Source organism: Procambarus clarkii, chromosome 4, assembly GCF_040958095.1.
Source record: "Procambarus clarkii isolate CNS0578487 chromosome 4, FALCON_Pclarkii_2.0, whole genome shotgun sequence".
NCBI classification, from domain to species: domain Eukaryota; kingdom Metazoa; phylum Arthropoda; class Malacostraca; order Decapoda; family Cambaridae; genus Procambarus; species Procambarus clarkii.
In genome coordinates, this window is record NC_091153.1 from 37,069,847 (window position 1) to 37,091,721 (window position 21,875).

Consider the following 21,875-nt stretch of genomic DNA (forward strand, 5'->3'; position numbering starts at 1 on the left):
ATGGTTGCGAGTCCTGCACTTGAACTTAGTCTTGTACTGGCTGAGAGTCTTGAACCTGCTTTGAGTCTTGCACAATGTCCGGGTGTTGCACTGGCTGAAAGTCTTGCACTGGCTGCGAATATTGCATTGGATAAATGTTTTACGCTACCTATGAGTATTGCACATAATAAGAGTCTTTCACTGGCTGCGAGTCTTACACTGGTTGGAAGTCTTTCTTTATCTGCGAGTCTTTCACTGGTGGTGAGTTTTGCACTAGCTGCGAGTCTTACAATGGCTATGAATCTTGCACTGGCTGTGAATGTTGCACAGGCTTCGAGTCTTGCACTGGTTTTGAGTCTTGCACAGGCTTCGAGACTTGCACTGGTTTTGAGTCTAGCACTGGCTGCGAGTCGTGCACTTGCTGCGTGTCTTGCACTGGTTGCTAATGTTGTACTGGATGTTAGTGTCTCTTATTTTGAGAGTTTCAATGACTGCGAATCTTAAACTTGCTGCAAGTTTTGCACTATATGCGAGTTTTCCACTGACTGTGAGTCTTGCAATGGTTGCGTGTCTTGCACTAGCTGCAAGGCTTGCACTAGTTGTGAGTCTTCCACTGGCTGGGAGTTTTACACTAGCTGCAATTCTTGCAATGGCTGCGCGTCCTGCACGTTAAGTGAGTCTTGCACTGGTTGCGAGTCTTGAACTTGCCATGAGTCTTGCACTGGCTGCGAGTCTTGTACTGGCTGCGAGTCTTGCACGGGCTGTGAGTCTTTCATTAGCTGCCTGTGATGCACTGGCTTTAAGTCTTCTACTTGCTGCAAGGGGTTTGACGGGCTTCAAGACTTTCACTGGTATCGAATCTTGCACTGTCTGCACGTATTGCACTGTCTGCACGTATTGCACTGTCTGCACGTATTGCACTGGCTGCATGTATTGCACAGGCTGCATGTGTTGCACTTACTGCGACTCTTGCACTGGCTGTGAGTGTTGTACTTGCAGTGAATCTTGCTCTCGCTGTGAGTCTTTCATTGGCTGCAAGTATTGCACTGGCTTTAACTCTTCTCCTTGTGTAACACGGGTTCGGGTTCCTCTCTCTACTTCCTACCTTCTACTCCCTCTACCCGTATTCTTACTTTTTATTCTCTACCAAGGGACTCCAAAACTTTTACCAAAGCCAACTCCACGCCACGTGGTCCAAAGACGATTGACCGACTTAGGATTCTACACCCAGTATGACGTGACCTAGGCTCTGAGCAAAACCCTAGAGTCGCCTCTACGCTGCCACCACCAGACCAGTAAAAAGAAGAGCAATGATCGAGGTCTGGATCGATCACGCTAATTAATCAACCTAGGGGCTTGATCCCCACTATATACGATGACCTTGAGTGTGGAATAAATTACACGGTAATGATAATTCCGATTCGATGTTAGAATCGGCGCCCAATACAACTCTGCCTCTTGTGGACCACGTGACCAGGACAAGTGTACACATAAAACACATGGAAACAATAAAAATGCAAATTCTTAACTTAATTAATTTATTAAAAGAAAACTAAAACAAAAAGCTAAATATGTTCACTCCCTGTCACTTTAACACTCCCTACTTGACCTGAATGGCAAATGAGACTATTTCTATACATAACCATAGCAACTATACCTCTATGTTTTCCAGCTAAGATGTTGGGCTGGTCTCGGGGAGAGGTAAGATGTTTGACCTCTCCCAGCTGCTTCCGTGACCACACTGATTTCTTCCTTGTCTGGTCTACCCCAGACAGAACATTGTATCCTTCCGCCTAGTCAAAGTTTCACCAAGTTACTAGCAAGGTTTAAGTTATAACAATTAAACTCTGTTGTACTTAATTGATCCCGACTGGTTGAATTATTTTACTGAAATAAATTACACAAACATCTAACGGCAGAGCTGTTCCCGATCACAAAAATGGTTATTAAAACTTTGAGAAATAGTAGACCTGTCAACCCCTGATGACCTATGACCGCCGGTCACTCCACTTTAAAAGTTAGATCTGATTCGTGACGTCACTGATGGTGACTTAAACTCAATAATTAGAATACTCTTGATATTGTATCCAGTACTATTATACAATACAATTTTAATGCAAAATGAATAAAGGCTAATTTTCTCTAAATTACTGAATACTATAGGATGGTTCATTATACGCAGCTATGAACAAAGCGTCGGTTATTTCCACCGCGAATTCCCCTGGGGGTCAGGTCACCATGCGGCTCAGCTTCCCATTCTCTTTTGTCGATAAACCACTCTGGATAATTCTTACAACAGCCTAGTTTGTTACAACCCCCCCGCACAAGCACTTAATAAACCTTGTTAATTTGCTAAAATTCGCGAGGTTTAGTATCCAAACCCACAATTCAACTCATGCCACAAACAAAAGCTAACCTAACTAATAAAATTTGACAATTAATAGTCCAACATCATAATAACTATGTTCATATTTCGTAAATTTCTCAGCTGTCAACTGACAGCAATCCTCTAATATCAGGAAACATACATCCTATCCTTACTGACATAGCTAAATAACATGGCCCTACTCTATCATCAAAGACTAGCTATTAAACTCTCTTGGCTCTTCACTAGCCAAGTCCATGTGTCCTCTAGAGCCGGCCACACCGTGCTCAAACAAACATTAAAGTTATATCATCAGACTGAACTTTCAGTCATCCGGGAGCGTACTACGGAACTATCAAGTTCACATCCGTGTACTACCCACTCCCCATCAATGTCAACCTTGACATGTTAAGGAACACACCTAATGTTTATTACATGTATCTAAAAATAAAAAATTCCTATACTATATCACAGGTTTCAGCTGACTGTACAGCCAAGTGTTCTCACTCACTAGAAGTGTCAATGTTTATATTGGTCCGCCTCTCCTGTGTTCAAACATTCTGCAAAACATAGCACAACATAATTTTCCATAACCGTTTGTTCTGGGCTGAGACAATTACACAGGGGCTTCGATTTTGATTACTGACCAATTTATAGAGTAAAATTCATATATTATACCAGAATTATTATTTTAAATCTGTTTTTCAACATTTATAAAGTATTGATTCTAAATCTGTTTTTCAACATTTAAACAAAAGTGTCCAGATGTTCTTTACACAGATGTTCAGAGCCAACTTTGTTGTTTGTATCAATTGTTCATATTGAGTAAACGAGAAAAAAAAATCGATGCTGCTGGATGCTGAATGTAGTCGCTGACGATGACGGTGTCGGTGTCGATCTTGCTTCTTCTCATGTGTAGACATCAATACCTGGTCCTCTTGTACTCCCATCCGGTAATCTTGAATGACGACAGAGTGTAGTAGAGCGGAGTGCCAAGTGACAGCTGTAGAATACTGTTACTTAGGCCATTAATCTTGCTCTCGACAGTCCACACGCCTTCGTATCAATCACAGTTCACACAGCAGTCTTGATGTTAAACTTGACGGCGCAGATGACCACAGCAGAGCAGGACTGGATGTACCAACGGTGTCTCTTAGCAGGAGTGGTGTCAGAAGGTCGTAGACGCGGGTTGCTTGTTTGCAGAACAGGTGAATCTCGTCTTCCATCATTGCTCACGTCATCTCAGGCGTTTCTTGATGTCACCAGGTTACTAGGCCGTAAACACCAACTGTGTATACCCTCGTACCGCCGACTTTAGGCCAAAGGAGACAATTTTGCGACCTTCTATGGCGAGTCCCGGTACTCTGTAGGGAAACCGTGCCTTCCACCTGTGACCGCCTTAGTTCTGCTTTCTTGTTACTTCAGATGACGTAATCATTAATCTTCCGGCGAAATTCTTGAGTACTGCTACGTGCTTTCCATTTCTTGACCTCTCCTCCAACACTGCTGGAATGGCTGCAGTCTTGATGACGCAGCAGGTGGGTAGTGGTGATCTCGAGACAGCTACCCCGGCGTTGTATGGCACCTCCGGTGACTGCTATAATGTGGACAGCTCGCTGGCCCTGACAACCTCGTTAGTGACGTGAGGCGTCGGCCGGGTGACTCTTGGACAGTCACTTATCCCCAAAGTAACTGATGTATGGGTTACTGGGTCTGGTGGGGGGGAGGGCTTTGTGTAACGTGCCTCCCCCCTCGGTCTTTACAGACAAGGGTTCACGTGTGGCTGGAACAACTGGGTCGGTGTACCAATCAGACCTGGGAACAGACAGACACAACACAGCGGAAGCATAGATATACTCTGGGTTTGGTGGAGGTGGAACCCCAGAGCACGGTAAAAGTTGCTACCTGAGTCAAGTATAGACATAGTACATCTCATTGCCTTTACAGGAAAATCTAATGAATACTAAATTATACTAACCAAGGAAGTTACTTTACTGTATAGCGCGAGATCTCGTCACCATAGGGTGGCGAGACTGCACCTGACTACTGATGAGCGATGACAGGGTCATCCTCATCTTCTGACTCGTCGGTGAAGCCATGAGTCAGCACTGCTGAGTCAGGAACTAGACCCGCTGAAGGCAGTTCTAATTCCTCTCTAGCATGATAATGTTTCAATTTATTCACGTGAATTGTCCTTTCCACCTGGTCCTCGAACACTCCCTTTATAACAAGATTAACCGGCCCCGCCCTTTTAATTACTCTATAGGGTCCTCGCCACCTCGGAGCTAGTTTCCTGCTCTGATTGGCGGGCGCAGCCTCATTCACTCTCAATACGAGGCTTCCTTCCGTCAACTCAAGAGGGCGCACTTTCTTGTCATAAAAATGAGCATACCGAGTCCGTGCCTTCTTGGACGCTTCAGCTGCAATATTCCATGCATTTCTCATTTTTCCAAGGACCTCTGAAGGATAGTCCTCCCCGTATGCAACATTATGTCTGTTAAGCAGACCTGAGGGGAAATTGCATGAATTACCAGTAAACAAATGAAGTGGTTGGGTGTTAATTGATTGGTGGATGGCAGTATTCAAGGCGAACTGAACATAGGGTAGGTGTTCATCCCAGGTGTTTGCATCATGTTCAGCAAGGATTGCAAGCATATCCTTGACTGAACGATTAGTCCGTTCCGTCATTCCGTTTGCTTGTGGGTGGTAGGCTGTTGTAAAAGCCGAAGTTGTCTCTAAAATCTTACAAACTTCTCTAAATATATTCCCATTGAATTCTTGACCCCGGTCAGAGACTAAAACTTTAGGAGGTCCGAATACAGTAACGAACCTACGCAAGAACGCATCTGCAACCGTACGAGAATCCTTCTGAGGTAATGCAACTAGTGTAGTGTATCTAGACAGATGGTCAACTAGCACCAACACATATCTATTTCCTGAATGACTGTGGTGTAAGTCAATCAGATCGGCCCCCACACGATCTAACGGTTCACGAATTTCAGGGAATTCCTGAAGTGGGGCTTGTACCTTAAGGGTGCCTTTTCTCCTCTGGCAACGAGGGCACGACTTCACGAAATTGATTACCTCAGAAAGTAATCCTGGAAAATAAAATAGAGACTTTGCTTTTAAGTGCGTTTTAAAGATCCCCGGATGCCCTGCAATTTTTGAAGCATGCGCAAGCTTTAACGCTGATGACCGCAACGCGTCCGGAATAACTAGCTGAAATACTGCCCTATCATTCTGGCTATTAACATAATACAGGACGCCCTGTTTCATTTCAAAATCATGTATAGGTAAATTCTTTTTCTTTTTGGGGTATTTTCCTCCCTCTAAATACTCAATAATCTCTTTCCATCTAGGCTCGCTCATCTGGTATTCTCTCATTTTATCTGATGGAATGGTTTCAATATTTTCATTAATCTGAACTGCCGCTATATTTCTACTTAGCGTATCTGGCACAACATGTGCTGGACCAGGCTTGTACAAGATCTGGAATAAGTGGGCCGAAAGTTCGTGAGACCAGCGTGACATTCGTGGGCATTTCGTTCGCTTTTTAAATATGTGTGTTACGTCTCTTCTAAACTACCCTATAGTACACCCTCGACCCGGACTCTTACTTTTTATTCTCTACCAAGGGACTCCAAAACTTTTACCAAAGCCAACTCCACGCCACGTGGTCCTAAGACGATTGACCGACTTAGGATTCTACACCCAGTATGACGTGACCTAGGCTCTGAGCAAAACCCTAGAGTCGCCTCTACGCTGCCACCACCAGACCAGTAAAAAGAAGAGCAATGATCGAGGTCTGGATCGATCATGCTAATTAATCAACCTAGGGGCTTGATCCCCACTATATACGATGACCTTGAGTGTGGAATAAATTACACGGTAATGATAATTCCGATTTGATGTTAGAATCGGCGCCCAATACAACTCTGCCTCTTGTGGACCACGTGACCAGGACAAGTGTACACATAAAACACATGGAAACAATAAAAATGCAAATTCTTAACTTAATTAATTTATTAAAAGAAAACTAAAACAAAAAGCTAAATATGTTCACTCCCTGTCACTTTAACACTCCCTACTTGACCTGAATGGCAAATGAGACTATTTCTATACATAACCATAGCAACTATACCTCTATGTTTTCCAGCTAAGATGTTGGGCTGGTCTCGGGGAGAGGTAAGATGTTTGACCTCTCCCAGCTGCTTCCGTGACCACACTGATTTCTTCCTTGTCTGGTCTACCCCAGACAGAACATTGTATCCTTCCGCCTAGTCAAAGTTTCACCAAGTTACTAGCAAGGTTTAAGTTATAACAATTAAACTCTGTTGTACTTAATTGATCCCGACTGGTTGAATTATTTTACTGAAATAAATTACACAAACATCTAACGGCAGAGCTGTTCCCGATCACAAAAATGGTTATTAAAACTTTGAGAAATAGTAGACCTGTCAACCCCTGATGACCTATGACCGCCGGTCACTCCGCTTTAAAAGTTAGATCTGATTCGTGACGTCACTGATGGTGACTTAAACTCAATAATTAGAATACTCTTGATATTGTATCCAGTACTATTATACAATACAATTTTAATGCAAAATGAATAAAGGCTAATTTTCTCTAAATTACTGAATACTATAGGATGGTTCATTATACGCAGCTATGAACAAAGCGTCGGTTATTTCCACCGCGAATTCCCCTGGGGGTCAGGTCACCATGCGGCTCAGCTTCCCATTCTCTTTTGTCGATAAACCACTCTGGATAATTCTTACAACAGCCTAGTTTGTTACACTTGCTGCAAGTGTTTCACTGGCTGCGAGTCTGTGCACTGGCTATAAGTCGTGCACTATCTGTGAGTCTTAAACTGGCAGTGAGTCTTGTGCTGGCTGCGAGTCTTGCATTAGCTGCGAGTCCTGCACTGGCTGCGAGTCTTGCACTGGCTGCGGGTCTAGCACTGGCTGCGAGTCTTGCACTGGCTGCGAGTCTTGCATTAGCTGCGAGTGTAGCACTGGCAGCGAGTCTAGCACTGGCTGCGAGTCTTGCACTGGCTGCGAGTCTTGCACTGGCAGCGAGTCTAGCACTGGCTGCGAGTCTTATACTGGCAGCGAGTCTTGCACTGGCAGCGAGTCTAGCACTGGCAGCGAGTCTAGCACTGGCTGCGAGTCTTATACTGGCAGCGAGTCTTGCACTGGCAGCGAGTCTTGCACTGGCTGCGAGTCTAGCACTGGCTGCGAGTCTGGCACTGGCTGCGAGTCTTGCACTGGCAGCAAGTCTTGCACTGGCAGCGAGTCTAGCACTGGCTGCGAGTCTAGCACTGGCTGCGAGTCTAGCACTGGCTGCGAGTCTTGCACTGGCTGCAAGTCTAGCACTGGCTGCGAGTCTGGCACTGGCTGCGAGTCTAGCACTGGCTGCGAGTCTAGCACTGGCTGCGAGTCTTGCTTTGGCTGCGAGTCTAGCACTGGCTGCGAGTCTAGCACTGGCTGCGAGTCTTGCACTGGCTGCGAGTCTAGCACTGGCTGCGAGTCTAGCACTGGCTGCGAGTCTTGCACTGGCTGCGAGTCTAGCACTGGCTGCGAGTCTTGCACTGGCTGCGAGTCTAGCACTGGCTGTGAGTCAAGCACTGGCTGCGAGTCTTGCATTATCTGCGAGTCTAGCACTGGCAGCGAGTCTAGCACTGGCTGCGAGTCTTGCACTGGCAGCGAGTCTTGCATTGGCAGCGAGTCTAGCACTGGCTGCGAGTCTAGCACTGGCTGCGAGTCTTGCACTGGCAGCGAGTCTTGCACTGGCTGCGAGTCTTGCACTGGCAGCGAGTTTTGCACTGGCTGCGAGTCTTGCACTGCCTGCGAGTCTAGCACTGGCTGCGAGTCTTGCACTGGCAGCGAATCTTGCACTGGCTGCGAGTCTTGCACTGGCTGCGAGTCTAGCACTGGCTGCGAGTCTAGCACTGGCAGCGAGTCTAGCACTGGCTGCGAGTCTTACACTGGCAGCGAGTCTTGCACTGGCTGTGAGTCTAGCACTGGCTGCGAGTCTGGCACTGGCTGCGAGTCTGGCACTGGCTGCGAGTCTAGCACTGGCTGTGAGTCTGGCACTGGCTGCGAGTCTGGCACTGGATGCGAGTCTGGCACTGGCTGCGAGTCTGGCACTGGCTGTGAGTCTGGCACTGACTGCGAGTCTAGCACTGGCTGCGAGTCTGGCACTGGCTGCGAGTCTAGCACTGGCTGCGAGTCTAGCACTGGCTGCGAGTCTGGCACTGGCTGCGAGTCTAGCACTGGCTGCGAGTCTAGCACTGGCTGCGAGTCTAGCACTGGCTGCGAGTCTAGCACTGGCTGTGAGTCTAGCACTGGCTGCGAGTCTAGCACTGGCTGCGAGTCTGGCACTGGCTGCGAGTCTGGCACTGGCTGCGAGTCTGGCACTGGCTGTGAGTCTAGCACTGGCTGCGAGTCTGGCACTGGCTGCGAGTCTAGCACTGGCTGCGAGTCTAGCACTGGCTGCGAGTCTGGCACTGGCTGCGAGTCTAGCACTGGCTGCGAGTCTAGCACTGGCTGCGAGTCTGGCACTGGCTGCGAGTCTAGCACTGGCTGCGAGTCTAGCACTGGCTGCGAGTCTTGCAATGGATGAAAGTTTAGCTCTAGCTATGAGTCTTCCACTTGCGACGAGTGTTTCACTGGTTAGAAGACATGCATTGGATGTGAGTTTTGCTCTTGTTTTGATTATTGCACGTGCTGACAGTCTTACACTGGCTACGAGTCTTACACTGGCTGCGAATCTTGGGATGGCTGTGAGTGTTTCACTGGCTGTGAATGTTTCACTTGTTGCAAGTGTTTCACTGGCTTCAAGTCTTGCAAGTCTTGCAGCTGTTAATCTTGCAATCGGTTCGAGTCTTACACTGACTTCGAGCTTTGCACTACCTCAGAATCTTTCACTATCTCTGAGTCTTTCTTTAGCGGTGATTCATATAATAACTTCAAGTCTTACACTAGCTGCAAGTATTTCACTGGCAGTGAGTCTTACGCTGGTTGTGTGTCTTGTTGTGGCTGCAGCTCTTACACTGGTTTTGTGTCTCGCACTGGCTCCAGTCTTGCACTGGTTGTGTATCTTGTACTGCTTGGGTGTCATGCAGTGGCTACGAGTCTTGCACTGGTTGTGTCTTGCACTGGTCGTGTGTCTTGCACTGTCTATGAGTCTTACACTTGCTGCGAGTCTTACACTTGCTACGAGTTTTGCACGGGCTGTGATTCTTACACTGGCTTCGAGTATTGCACTGGCTGTGAGTGCTTCACTAGCTGTGAGTGTTTCACTGGTTGCGAGTATTTCTTTAGATGCATGTCTTTCACTGGTATCGTATCTTGCACTGGCTGCGTGTGTTGCACTGGCTGAGAGTCTTGCACTGGCTGCGAGTGTTGCACTGGCTGTGAGACTTTCACTTTCTGCGAGTCTTTCATTGGATGCGGATGATTTACTGGATCTTAGTCTTCTACTTGCTACAAGTGCTTCACTGGTTTCCGAATCTTGCACTGGCTGCATGTGTTGCACTGATATCGTATAATGAACTGGCTGCGAGTGTTGCACAGACTGCAAGTGTTTTACTGGCTGTGAGTGTTGCAGTGGCTGAGAGTCTCGGACTGGCTACAGGTCTTCCACTTGCTGCGAGTGTTTCACTGGCTACAAGTCTTGGACTGGCTGCAAGTTTTGCTCTATCTGCGAGTTTCCCACTGGTGGTGAGTTTTGCATCAGCTGTGAGTAGTGAAATGGTTGTGAGTCTTGCACTGGCTGCGTGTCTTACACTGGCTGTGGGTCTTGCACTGTCTGCGACTCTTGCAATGGTTGAGAGTGTCGCACTGGATGTGTCTTTCACTTACTACGAGAGTTTCATTGTCTGCGAGTCTTCCACTGACTGTGAGTCTTGCACTTGCTGCAAGTCTTGTACTAGCTGCGAGTCTTACACTGGTTGTGAGTCTTGCACTTGCTGCAAGTCTTGTACTAGCTGTGAGTCTTACACTGGTTGTGTGTCTTGCACTGGTTGTGAGTCTTACAATTGCTGCGAGTCTTGCACTGGCTGCATGTCTTGCACAGGCTTTGTGTCTTGCACTGGCAGTGAGTCTGGCACTGGTTGCAAGTCTTGCACTGGCTGGGAATCTTGCACTGGCTTCGAGTCTTGCACTGGCTGCGTGTCTTGCACTGGCTGAGAGTGTTGCACTTGATGGGAGTCTTTCACTTGCTGCGTGAGTGTCGCTGGCTGCAAGGCTTGCACTATCTGCTAGTTTTCCACTAACTGTGAGTCTTGCATTGGTTGCGAGTCTTGCACTGGCTGGAAGACTTGCACTAGCGGTGTGTCTTGCACTGGCTGTGAGTTTTGCACTAACTGCGAGTCTTGCATTGGCCTCGAATCCATTACTTGCAGTGAGTCTTGCACTGGTTGTGAGTCTTGAACTAGCTTTGAGTTTTGCACTGGCTGTGAATTTTGGACTGAATGAGAGTTTTGTAATAGCCTAAACTGCTGCAAAGCAACATCAGGAGAAAAACAACAGTGATAGAACAGGAAATGAAATGGAGGACATACATATTCATTACAAACGACAAGGAAGTGATTGAGGAACTCAGTAAGAAATAAGGTCTTCAGAGTAGAGCAACGAGAACTCTCAGAGATAGGAGAGGGAATATCTAACCAGACACCACTAGAGGAGTTTATGATTACTAGTTGGGAGGTGAGGAAGCATCTGCTTGATTTGGAAGTGACAAAAGTTATAGGCCTGGATGGAATCTCACCATGGACACTAAAGGAAGGTGCAGAACCTCTGTGCCTTCCACTCTCCATGGTGTACAACAAATCACTGGCAACAAGTGAACTATCAAAAATTTGGAAAACGGCCAATGTACTCCCAATATACAAGAAGGGTGATAGACAGAAGACACTGAGTTACAGGTCAGTGTCCCTAACTTGCATTCCACGCAAGATGATGGAGAAAATTGTGCGAAAAAACAAATTGAACACCTGGAGCAAAAGAACTTTGCAACACTACATCAGCATGGGTTCAGGGATGGTAAAATCATGCCTCACAGGATTAATTGAATTCTATGACCAGGCAACAAAAATCAGGCAAGATAGAGAGGGCTTAGCAGACTGCCTATTTGTGGATTCCTTGAAAGTCTTTGACACTACCTCATACGAGACTAGTGCACAAGCTGGAGAGGCAGGCGGGAGTGAAAGGGGAGGTACTCCACAGGATAAGGGAGTACCTAAGCAACAAAAGACAGCGAGTCACTGTGAGGGGGAGAAGGTTTCGGAGAAGCGAGGCGTCACCAGTGGAGTCCCACAGGGATCGTTGGACCTATACTGTTTGTGATATATTTAAATGATCTCCCAGAGGGAATAGACTCGTTCCTTTCATTGTTTGCTGATGATGCCAAAAAAATTGAGGAGGATTAAGACAGAAAACAGTATAAGGCTACAAATGGCTGCTAAAGTTCTACTCACGTAAATGTAAGGTGATGAAACTCGGTGGAGGAAATAAGGGGCCAGACACTGGATACCGAATGGGAGAGGACGTCCTTCACGAAACGGACAGAGAAAAAGATCTAGGAGTTGATATCACGCCAAAATCTGTTTCCTGAAGAGCACATCAAAAGAATAACATCGACGGCGTATGCGAGGCTGGCTAACATCGGAACTGACTTCAGAAACATGTGTAAAGAATCCTACAGAGCCTTTATACCGCATATGAAAGGCCAATCTGGAGTATGTGGGCCCCATCATCGAGCTAATACCTTGTCAAGCACTAGACGGAGCTGGAAAAGGTTCAGAGGTATGCCACTAGGATAGTCCCAGAACTAAGAGGCGTGAATTACGAGGAAAGGATGTGTGAAATGCACCTCATGACACTGGACGACAGAAGAGTAAGGGGAGACATGTTTAATACCTACACAATTTTCAGAGGAATTGACAAGGTAGATAAAGATAAATTATTTAACACGGGAGATACGCGAACAAGGGGACACAGGTGGAAACTGAGTACTCGAATGAGCCACTGGAACGTTAGAAAAAACTTTTTGACTGTAATATTAGTTAACAGATGGAATGCATTAGGCAGTGATGTGGTGAAGGTTGACTCCATACACAGTTTCAAATGTACATATGATAGAACCCAGTAGGCTCAGGAATCTATACCCCACTTGATTAAAAGTTGAGAGTCGATAACAAAAAGCCAGAACTCAACCCCGGAAGCACAACTAGGTGAGTACACACACACATACACACACACACACACACACACACACACACACACACACACACACACACACACACACACACACACACACACACACACACACACACACACACACACACACACACACACACACACACACACACACACACACACACACACACACACACATACACACACACTCACTCTCTCTCACTCTCTCACACTCTCACACACACTTATACACACTCACACACACACTCACACACACTCTCTTTCTTCCCTTCCAAGACCCCTCCCGCCCACACACACACACACACACACACACACACACACACACACAAAACACACACACACACACACACACACACACACACACACACACACACACACACACACACACACACACACACACACACACACACACACACACACACACACACACACACACACACACACGCACACACACACACACACACACACACACATACACACATACACATGTGTATAACAGGACACTGGAGAGCAGAGAAAGATACCAGAATGCCAGGAATGAATATGTCAGGATGAGAAGAGAGGCAGAAAGACAATACGAAAATGACATCGCAAGCAAGGCAAAGACTCAGCCTAAATTGTTGCATAGCCACATTAGGAGAAAAACAACAGTAACGGAACAGGTTATGAGATTAAGGATAGGGGCGGAAGGATTCACTACAAATGACAAGGAAGTGTGTGAGGAATTGAATAAGAAATTCCAGGAGGTCTTCACCTTAGAACAAGGAGAAATTCCAGAGGTAAGTGAGGGAATAGCTAACCAGGAACCACTGGAAGAGTTTGAGATTACCAGTGGGGAAGTAAGGAAGTGTTTACTAGAGTTGGACGTGACGAAGGCTATAGGCCCAGATGGAATCTCCCCTTGGGTTCTAAAGGAAGGAGCAAGAGAACTGAGCCTACCACTCTCCATAGTGTATAACAAATCACTGGCAACAGGGGAACTGCCAGATATTTGGAAAGCAGCTAACGTAGTCCCGATATACAAGAAAGGGGATAGACAGGAGGCACTGAACTACAGGCCAGTGTCCCTAACCTGCATACCATGCAAGCTGATGGAGAAGATTGTGCGAAAAAAAACTAGTGGAGCATCTGGAGCGAAGGAACTTTGTAACACAGCATCAACATGGGTTCAGGGATGGCAGGTCCTGCCTCACAGGGTTACTTGAATTCTACGACCAGGCAACAAAAATAAGGCAAGAAAGAGAAGGGTGGGCAGACTGCATATTTTTGGATTGTCAGAAAGCCTTTGATACAGTACCACACAAGAGGCTAGTGCGAAAGTTGGAGATGCAGGCTGGGGTGAGAGGGAAGGTACTCCGGTGGATAGAGGAATACCTAAGCAACAGGAGACAACGAGTCTGTGTGAGGGGTGAGGCCTCAGATTGGCGAGACGTCACAAGTGGAGTCCCGCAGGGGTCAGTCCTTGGACCTATACTGTTTCTGGTATATGTAAATGATCTCCCAGAGGGTATAGATTCGTTCCTCTCAATGTTTGCCGACGATGCAAAAATTATGAGGAGGATTGAAACAGAGGATGATAGTAGGAGGCTACAAGATGACCTGGATACACTGAGTGAATGGTCCAACAAATGGCTGTTGAAGTTCAACCCGAGTAAATGCAAAGTAATGAAACTAGGCAGTGGAAACAGGAGGCCAGGCACAGGATACAGAATAGGAGATGAAGTACTTAATGAAACAGACAGAGAGAAAGATCTAGGAGTTGATATCACACCAAACCTGTCTCCTGAAGCCCACATAAAGAGAATAACGTCTGCGGCATATGCGAGGCTGGCTAACATCAGAACGGCGTTCAGGAACCTGTGTAAGGAATCATTCAGAATCTTGTACACCACATATGTAAGACCAATCCTGGAGTATGCGGCCCCAGCATGGAGCCCGTACCTTGTCAAGCACAAGACGAAGCTGGAAAAAGTCCAAAGGTATGCTACTAGACTAGTCCCAGAACTAAGAGGCATGAGTTATGAGGAAAGGCTGCGGGAAATGCACCTCACGACACTGGAAGACAGAAGAGTAAGGGGGGACATGATCACAACCTACAAAATCCTCAGGGGAATCGACCGGGTAAACAAGGATGAACTATTCAACACTGGTGGGACGCGAACAAGGGGACACAGGTGGAAGCTGAGTACCCAAATGAGCCACAGAGACGTTAGAAAGAACTTTTTCAGTGTCAGAGTAGTTAGTAAATGGAATGCATTAGGAAGTGATGTGGTGGAGGCTGACTCCATACACAGTTTCAAATGTAGATATGATAGAGCCCAATAGGCTCAGGAATCTGTACACCAGTTGATTGACGGTTGAGAGGCGGGACCAAAGAGCCAGAGCTCAACCCCCGCAAGCACAATTAGGTGAGTACAATTAGGTGAGTACACACACACACATACACACACACCTACCCCACCTACCATACCTACCCCAACCCCTGTCAGCCCCCCACTAAGTACCCACCTAAGGCACCCTCCCCCCACCCACCCCTCTCCTCCCACTCACCCCCCTCCTCCCACTCCCCCCTCCCCCCAGGACCTCCCTTCTCTCCCATCCCCCAAGCCCTCCCTTCTCCCACATGCCCTTCCGTCCCTCTCACCCACAAGCCCTCCATTCTCCCCCACCCCCCTAAGCTCCCCACTCCCCCCCACCCCACCTAAGCCTTCCCCTCTCCACCACTCCCCAAAACCCTCCCCTCTTCCTCAACCACCTCAGCCTTCCCTTTCCCCCCACGCCCCCCAAGCCCTCCCCACTTTATTGCCCCCCAAACCCCCATTTCTCCCCCATCCCCAACCCCCCTCTCACCCACCCCACCAACCCTCCCCTCCTCACCCACTCCCCCTACCCTCCCCCTCCCCCCCTCACCCACTCCCCCTACCCTCCCCCTCCCCCTCCCCCCTACCCCCCCAAGCCCTTCCTCCTCCACCAGTCTCCCCATACCAGATCCTCCCAGCTCCCGCTCACCCCAGACCCCACAGGTCCCCCCCAGAGGAGAAGCAGAAGAGAGTTAGTTTCTGGGCAATGTACTCGAACATAGATGGGATCACAAGCAAGGCAAGTGAACTAAGGGAAAGAGCACAAGAAGTGAACCCAGATGTAATTGGACTCACTGAAACAAAACTCTCTGGAATCATAACGAATGCCGTGTTTCCCCAGGAGTACACAATAATAAGGAAAGAGAGGGAAGGTAGGGGAGGAGGAGGAGTGGCCAAACTCATGAGAAAATAATGGAATTTTAAGGAGATGGCTATCCCGGGCTGTGAGGGTTTCAGAGACTACATAGCAGGCACCATGACAATGGGAGGACCAAGGATAGTAGTAGAAGTAATATATAATCCTCCACCAAATGACAGAAGACCCAGTCAAGAGTACGAAAGCAACAACATGGCAGTTAACACTATAATTGAGAGGGCAGCCTCTGCTGCCTGTAGAAATAGATCCCACCTGCTCATCATGGAGGACTTCAATCACGGCAGGATTGATTGGGAGAACAAAGAACCGCATGGAGGCGAGGATACGTGGAGAGCCAAACTACTGGAGGTGGCGACTAGAAACTTCTTAACCCAGCATGTCAGTGAACCCACAAGGATGAGAGGAAATGACGAACCAGCGAGACTCGACCTGGTTTTCACCCTGAACGACTCTGACATAAGAGAAATCAGTTTTGAGGACCCAGTAGGAATGAGCGACCACAGTGTATTGGTGTTTGAGTACCTGATTGAAGAAGGGTTATTGAACTCGAGGAGGGATACCGAAACCAAAAGGTTAGCATACTGAAAGGGTAACTATGAGGAGATAAGAAAATGCCTAGCAGATATAGCATAGGAAACAGACCTGGGTCTGTTTCCCATGCATTCCCATGCTGTTTCCCATGTTTCCCACACACACACACACACCTGGGGGGCCTCGTAGCCTGGTGGATAGCGCACAGGACTCGTAATTCTGTGGCGCGGGTTCGATTCCCGCACGAGGCAGAAACAAATGGGCAAAGTTTCTTTCACCCTGAATGCCCATGTTACCTAGCAGTAAATAGGTACCTGGGAGTTAGTCAGCTGTCATGGGCTGCTTCCTGGGGTGTGTGTATGTGTGTGGTGTGGAAAAAAAAAGTAGTTAGTAAACAGTTGATTAACAGTTGAGAGGCGGGCCGAAAGAGCTAAGCTCAACCCCCGCAAACACAACTAGGTGAAAACAACTAGGTGAAAACACACACACACACAAACGTTCAGACAGGCAAAAAAGTATTAACGCCTTCTGGGAACAGAGGACAGGACCTTACTATACCCCACCCCCCACCCCACCCCACACCCTCTTACCCCCCCCACCTGTCCTGATCTGACCTGGTCGCCATCTCCGCCCCCCCCCCCCCACACCCCCAGTCCCCCGCATCCCCCATACACGCACTCTCCCCCTCCCCACTCTCTCCCTCTTCCACTCTCTCTCTCTCTCTCTCTCTCTCTCTCTCTCTCTCTCTCTCTCTCTCTCTCTCTCTCTCTCTCTCTCTCTCTCTCTCTCTCTCTCTCTCTCTCTCTCTCTCTCTCTCTCTCTCTCTCTCTCTCTCTCTCTCTCTCTCTCTCTCTCTCTCTCTCTCTCCCTATCCTCCCCCTCTCTCTCTCTCTCTCTCTCTCTCTCTCTCTCTCTCTCTCACTCTCCCTCCCTCTCTTTCCTTCCCCCCCCCCTCTCTGCCCACACACACACACACACCTCCCCCCCTCTCCCCCGCTCTCCCTCACCCCCGTCTCTCCATCTCTCTCCCTCTCCATCTCTCTCCCTCTTCACCTCTCTCCCTCTCCACCTCTCTCCCTCTCCTCTCTTTCCCTCTCTCTCTCCCTCCCTCCTCTCTCTCCATCTCCTCCCCCTCCCCCTTCTACTTTCTTCTCACTTCAGTGGAAGGGTCGGATCGCCCCCACCCACCCATTTATCTCTCCCTTTATCTCTCTCTCTCTCTCTCCCTCCCCCATCCTGCTCTGCCTTCCTGACAAATCCTATCACGGCACAACTATAGGAACAGGAGCAAGCATGACAGCCAGAGGTACCAGGGGAAAAGGGAAAAGTCAAGGGGACGAAATGAAGGAATTGTTCGCCCAGTTTCTGGAGGACATCAAGAGTGAGATGCAGGAAATGATGCAGGAAATGAAGAACGAAATAAGCAACCTGAAACGAGAGCTGACAGCAGCAAAGGAGGAGATAAGAGCCTTCAAAGAGAATGGTATCGAGGCTGAGACTCAGAAAATAATCCAGGGAGAAGGTGGTAATAGTTTTTTGGATGAGAATGCCACAATAAAAGCAACATTTGCAGAAATACTAAAAAAAAATAACTCTGAAGTAATGACTGCAGTGATGGAGGTGGCCATGAAAGCAGCCACCTCACAGGAGGCGGCACGCTCCACTAGCCAACTGCTGGAAAGGAACAGATCAGTGGTTGCTGTGGGTATTAAAGAGCACGAAGACTCTAATAGGACAGAGTGGAATGACAAAGACAAAGCAGCAGTGAATGAAGTACTGAAGGCACTAGACATGGAAGGGGCTGATCATAGCATTGAGAAAGTTTTCAGGCTAGGTTGGCACTACAAAGACCGAGACCGAATGATAAAGATAGTGTTTGCAAACGAGAGCACAAAGGAGAAGATTCTATCAGAGAAGAGCTCCCTGAAAAAGTGGGAAAATTAAAAAATGTATTCCTTCAGAGAGACATGACACGGGAGGAGAGAGCCGTGGCGGCAGAAGCAAGGAAGAGGCACAGGGCGAGAGGGGAAAACCAGGAAGTCACAGCTCCCAACACAGCACCCCCAGAAGCGAGAGGGGGGGGGGGAACCCACAACCAGCTACCCAGTAACACCAAAGGGAAGGACAACCCCGACACCCTCCTCTGCATAGAAAACCCCCCTACGCCAAACCCTCCCTGCCCCCATTCAAATGTTCAGCCAAATCTCCCTCCCCCCACACCCAATCCCCACCCTTCTACCCCTCCCCTCCTCCCGCCGAGTCCTCCCTCCCCCCCCTTTCTTTCCTGTCCTCCCTCCCCTCTCACCCCATACCCTCCCTGTCCTTCCCCCTTCACTGAATCCCCCGCCCCTCATCCCAGTATCCTCTGAGACCCTGTTATCCACCTCACAGGTCCTCACACCCAGAGAACAGCTTCCCCCACCAGCAGAACACTCACAGAGGAGGCGATTTGAGAAGGGGCAAAAGAAAGTGAGTCTGTAGGCAATATACACTAACATAGATGGAATTACAAATAAAGCAAATGAGCTTGGAGAACGGGTACTAGAGGAAAACCCAGACATAATAGCCCTCACAGAAACAAACCTAACAAAAACGATAACAAACGCAGTGTTCCCACAGGACTATTATGTTATGAGGAAAGAGAGAGAAGGAAGAGGTGGTGGTAGAGTAGCCCAGCTGGTAAGAAAAGGCTGGAATTTTGAGGAGATGGTTGTTCAGGGATGTGAAGGTTTCAGTGACTACATAACAGGTACAATAACAACTGAAGGGCAAAAAATTATAGTCGTAGTCATATATAATCCACCACCAAATGACAGAAGACCCAGACAGGAATATGATAGAAACAACATGACCACCATAACATAAAATAGAAAGAGCAGCTTCTGTTGCTAGCAGGAATGTATCTGGACTACTAATTATTGAGACTTCAACCATGGGAGGTTATCTTGAGGTCAAGGGGACCTCTAAGCGACCTGACCTGACCTGACACAAACAAAATTACTATGCTATGTTGCACCCTGCTAGCTACCACTGCGAGAGGCCACATACTATGATCAAGCCTCTATACTCCTTCAATGTCCCGAGAAATTGACGAATTTCCGCAGACCTCACTAAACGTGTGTGTCCCCTACCGACCTCTAAGCCAGCACATCAAGGAAGCAACAAGAATCACAGGAGAAGATGAACCAGCAATGCTTGATTTGATATTTACCCTAAATGAGTGGGATATAAGGGAAGTTAAGATGGAAGCGCCCTTGGGAATGAGTGACCACAGTGTATTGAACTTTGAGTACCTGGTAGAGCTAGGAATTATCTCCCCCAAAAAAGAACTAGGATTCAAAAGGCTGGCATACCGAAAGGGGAATTATGAACAGATGAGAAGTTTCCTAAGTGAAATACCTTGGGACACAGGGTATGATGGACTATGTTACCCAAAAGTGTCAGGAGGCAGTAAAGAGGTTCATCCCGGCCCAAAGGGAAAAATCCGAGTAGCAACAAAATAATCCATGGTATAATAGGGCATGTATGGAAGCGAAGAAACAGAACAAAAGGGCGTAGAGGAACTTCTGGAATAACACCAGAAAGCAGAGAGAGATACCAGAGAACCAGGAATGAGTACGTCAGGGTGAGAAGAGAAGCAGAGAAAAGTTTTGAAAATGATGTAGCAAACAAAGCCAAGACCGAACCAAAGCTACTCCACAGTCACATCAGAAGGAAAACAACAGTGAAAGAACAGGTATTGAAACTTTGAACAGGCGAGGACAGGTATACAGAGAATGACAAAGAGGTGTGTGAAGAACTCAACAAGAGGTTCCAGGAGGTCTTCACAATAGAACAAGGTGAGGTCACTGCGCTAGGAGAAAGGGAGGTAAACCAGGCGGCCTTGGAAGAATTCGAAATTACGAGAGAGGAGGTCAAGAGACACCTGCTGGATCTGGATGTTAGAAAGGCTGTTGGTCCAGACGGGATCTCACCATGGATACTGAAAGAGTGTGCAGAGGCACTTTGCGTGCCACTCTCCATAGCGTATAGTAAGTCACTGGAGATAGGAGACCTACCAGAAATATGGAAGACGGCGAATGTGGTCCCAATATACAAAAAGGGCGACAGGCAAGAGGCACTGAAAAACAGGCCAGTGTTCTTGACTTGTATACCATGCAAAGTGATGGAGAAGATCGTGAGAAAAAACCTGATAACACATCTGGAGAGAAGGGACTTCGTGACAAATCGCCAACATGGGTTCAGGGAGGGTAAATCTTGCCTTACAGGCTTGATAGAATTCTACGATCAGGTGACACAGATTAAGCAAGAAAGAGAGGGTTGGGCGGACTGCATTTTCTTGGATTGTCGGAAAGCCTTTGACACAGTTCTGCATAAGAGGCTGGTACATGAGCTGGAGAGACAGGCAGGTGTAGCTGGTAAGGTGCTCCAGTGGATAAGGGAGTAACTAAGCAATAGGAAGCAGAGAGTTACGGTGAGGGGTGAGACCTCCGATTGGCGTGAAATCACCAGTGGAGTCCCACAGGACTCTGTACTCGGCCCTATCTTGTTTCTGATATATGTAAATGATCTCCCGAAGGGTATCAATTCATTTCTCTCAATGTTTGCGGACGATGCCAAAATTATAAGAAGGATTAAAACAGAAGAGGACTGTTTGAGGCTTCAAGAAGACCTAGACAAGCTGAAGGAGTGGTCAAACAAATGGTTGTTAGAGTTTAACCCAACCAAATGTAATGTAATGAAGATAGGTGTAGGGAGCAGGAGGCCAGATACAAGGTATCATCTGGGAGAGGAAATTCTTCAGGAGTCAGAGAAAGAAAAAGACTTGGGGGTTGATATCAGTAGTGTAAAAGGAGACAAATTGTGAATTGATTTTCAGAAACGGTTGGGCACTTCCATGCCGACTCGACCCCGGCGGGCCAAATCGTGAAAAAACTTTTCAAGTGATCGAGTCAGGACGCTCTCGGCGCGCACCTGGCTGGCTGGCTGGCGGGGTGGGGTGGTCCATCCCCCCCCACCCAGGGGTACCCAGGGTGTACCTGAGGAACTGGTGCCCTATCCTAACCTGTTTTTTCACTTTTTGTCTCTTTGCTTTAAGATGAGTCTAGGGCCTCAAGAAGGGGGTCTCTACTTATGAGAGGTACCGAGGATGAATGTTCAATAGTTGGAAACCAAAAAATACACTGGTGAAAGGCATATAAACGTTTTTGGAGTATTTTAATGGCATGAGCAAAATTCACGATTTGGCCCGGGGATGTTACGAGAGTACTACGGTATCAATTTGGGGGTGCCTTACTTTTGAATGGATCAGAGGGTGAATGTTCAATAGATTCAAACAAAGAAACACAGTTGGAAGCGAATATAGAAGTTTTTGGAGTACTTTAATGAGGCTATGACTGAATAGTACAGGGAGCCCTTGGGCACAGCTCCATTTTCTGTAATAGTAAGAGGTGAGCGGTGAGAACGGGGCGCGATTTTTTGACCAATCAGGAGCCGAGTAGAAAAATTTTCTTTCTGTCTCGGGGTCATGGGCCAATCAG

General features: G+C 47.6%; 4 protein-coding genes across 4 annotated transcripts in view; 2 read left to right on the plus strand and 2 right to left on the minus strand.

The window, feature by feature from the left end:
- Positions 1–8,968, plus strand: LOC138371099 (putative per-hexamer repeat protein 5). The gene is made up of 3 exons (XM_069335826.1): positions 1–438; positions 921–1,048; positions 7,222–8,968. The coding sequence occupies exons 1-3, from the start codon at positions 1–3 to the stop codon at positions 8,966–8,968; spliced, it is 2,313 nt and encodes a 770-aa protein (XP_069191927.1).
- Positions 8,969–9,301: 333 nt separating this feature from the next.
- Positions 9,302–9,874, minus strand: LOC138371100 (uro-adherence factor A-like). The gene has a single exon (XM_069335833.1). The coding sequence runs from the start codon at positions 9,872–9,874 to the stop codon at positions 9,302–9,304; it is 573 nt and encodes a 190-aa protein (XP_069191934.1).
- Positions 9,875–10,080: 206 nt separating this feature from the next.
- LOC138371101 (antifreeze protein Maxi-like) lies at positions 10,081–16,960 on the minus strand. Its single transcript, XM_069335839.1, has 2 exons — positions 16,950–16,960; positions 10,081–10,816 (listed from the first exon to the last, which is right to left on the minus strand). The coding sequence occupies exons 1-2, from the start codon at positions 16,958–16,960 to the stop codon at positions 10,081–10,083; spliced, it is 747 nt and encodes a 248-aa protein (XP_069191940.1).
- Positions 16,961–17,676: 716 nt separating this feature from the next.
- The window catches only part of LOC138371103 (uncharacterized), a 29,938-nt gene continuing 25,739 nt past the window's right edge, over positions 17,677–21,875 (plus strand). The window contains exon 1 of the mRNA XM_069335843.1: positions 17,677–17,716. Coding sequence (XP_069191944.1) covers positions 17,677–17,716 — 40 coding nt within the window. The remainder of the gene's footprint in view (positions 17,717–21,875) is intronic.

Bases quoted from the DNA above. Each gene is read 5' to 3' on its own strand.
- LOC138371099 (XM_069335826.1), top strand. From the start codon at position 1: ATGGTTGCGAGTCCTGCACTTGAACTTAGTCTTGTACTGGCTGAGAGT. The intron at 439-920 runs GTTAGTGTCTCT...TGTATTGCACAG, and splicing joins TTGCTAATGTTGTACTGGAT to GCTGCATGTGTTGCACTTAC. The intron at 1,049-7,221 runs GTAACACGGGTT...TTAAACTGGCAG, and splicing joins GCTTTAACTCTTCTCCTTGT to TGAGTCTTGTGCTGGCTGCG.
- LOC138371100 (XM_069335833.1), bottom strand. From the start codon at position 9,874: ATGCAGCCAGTGCAAGATTCGGAAACCAGTGAAGCACTTGTAGCAAGT.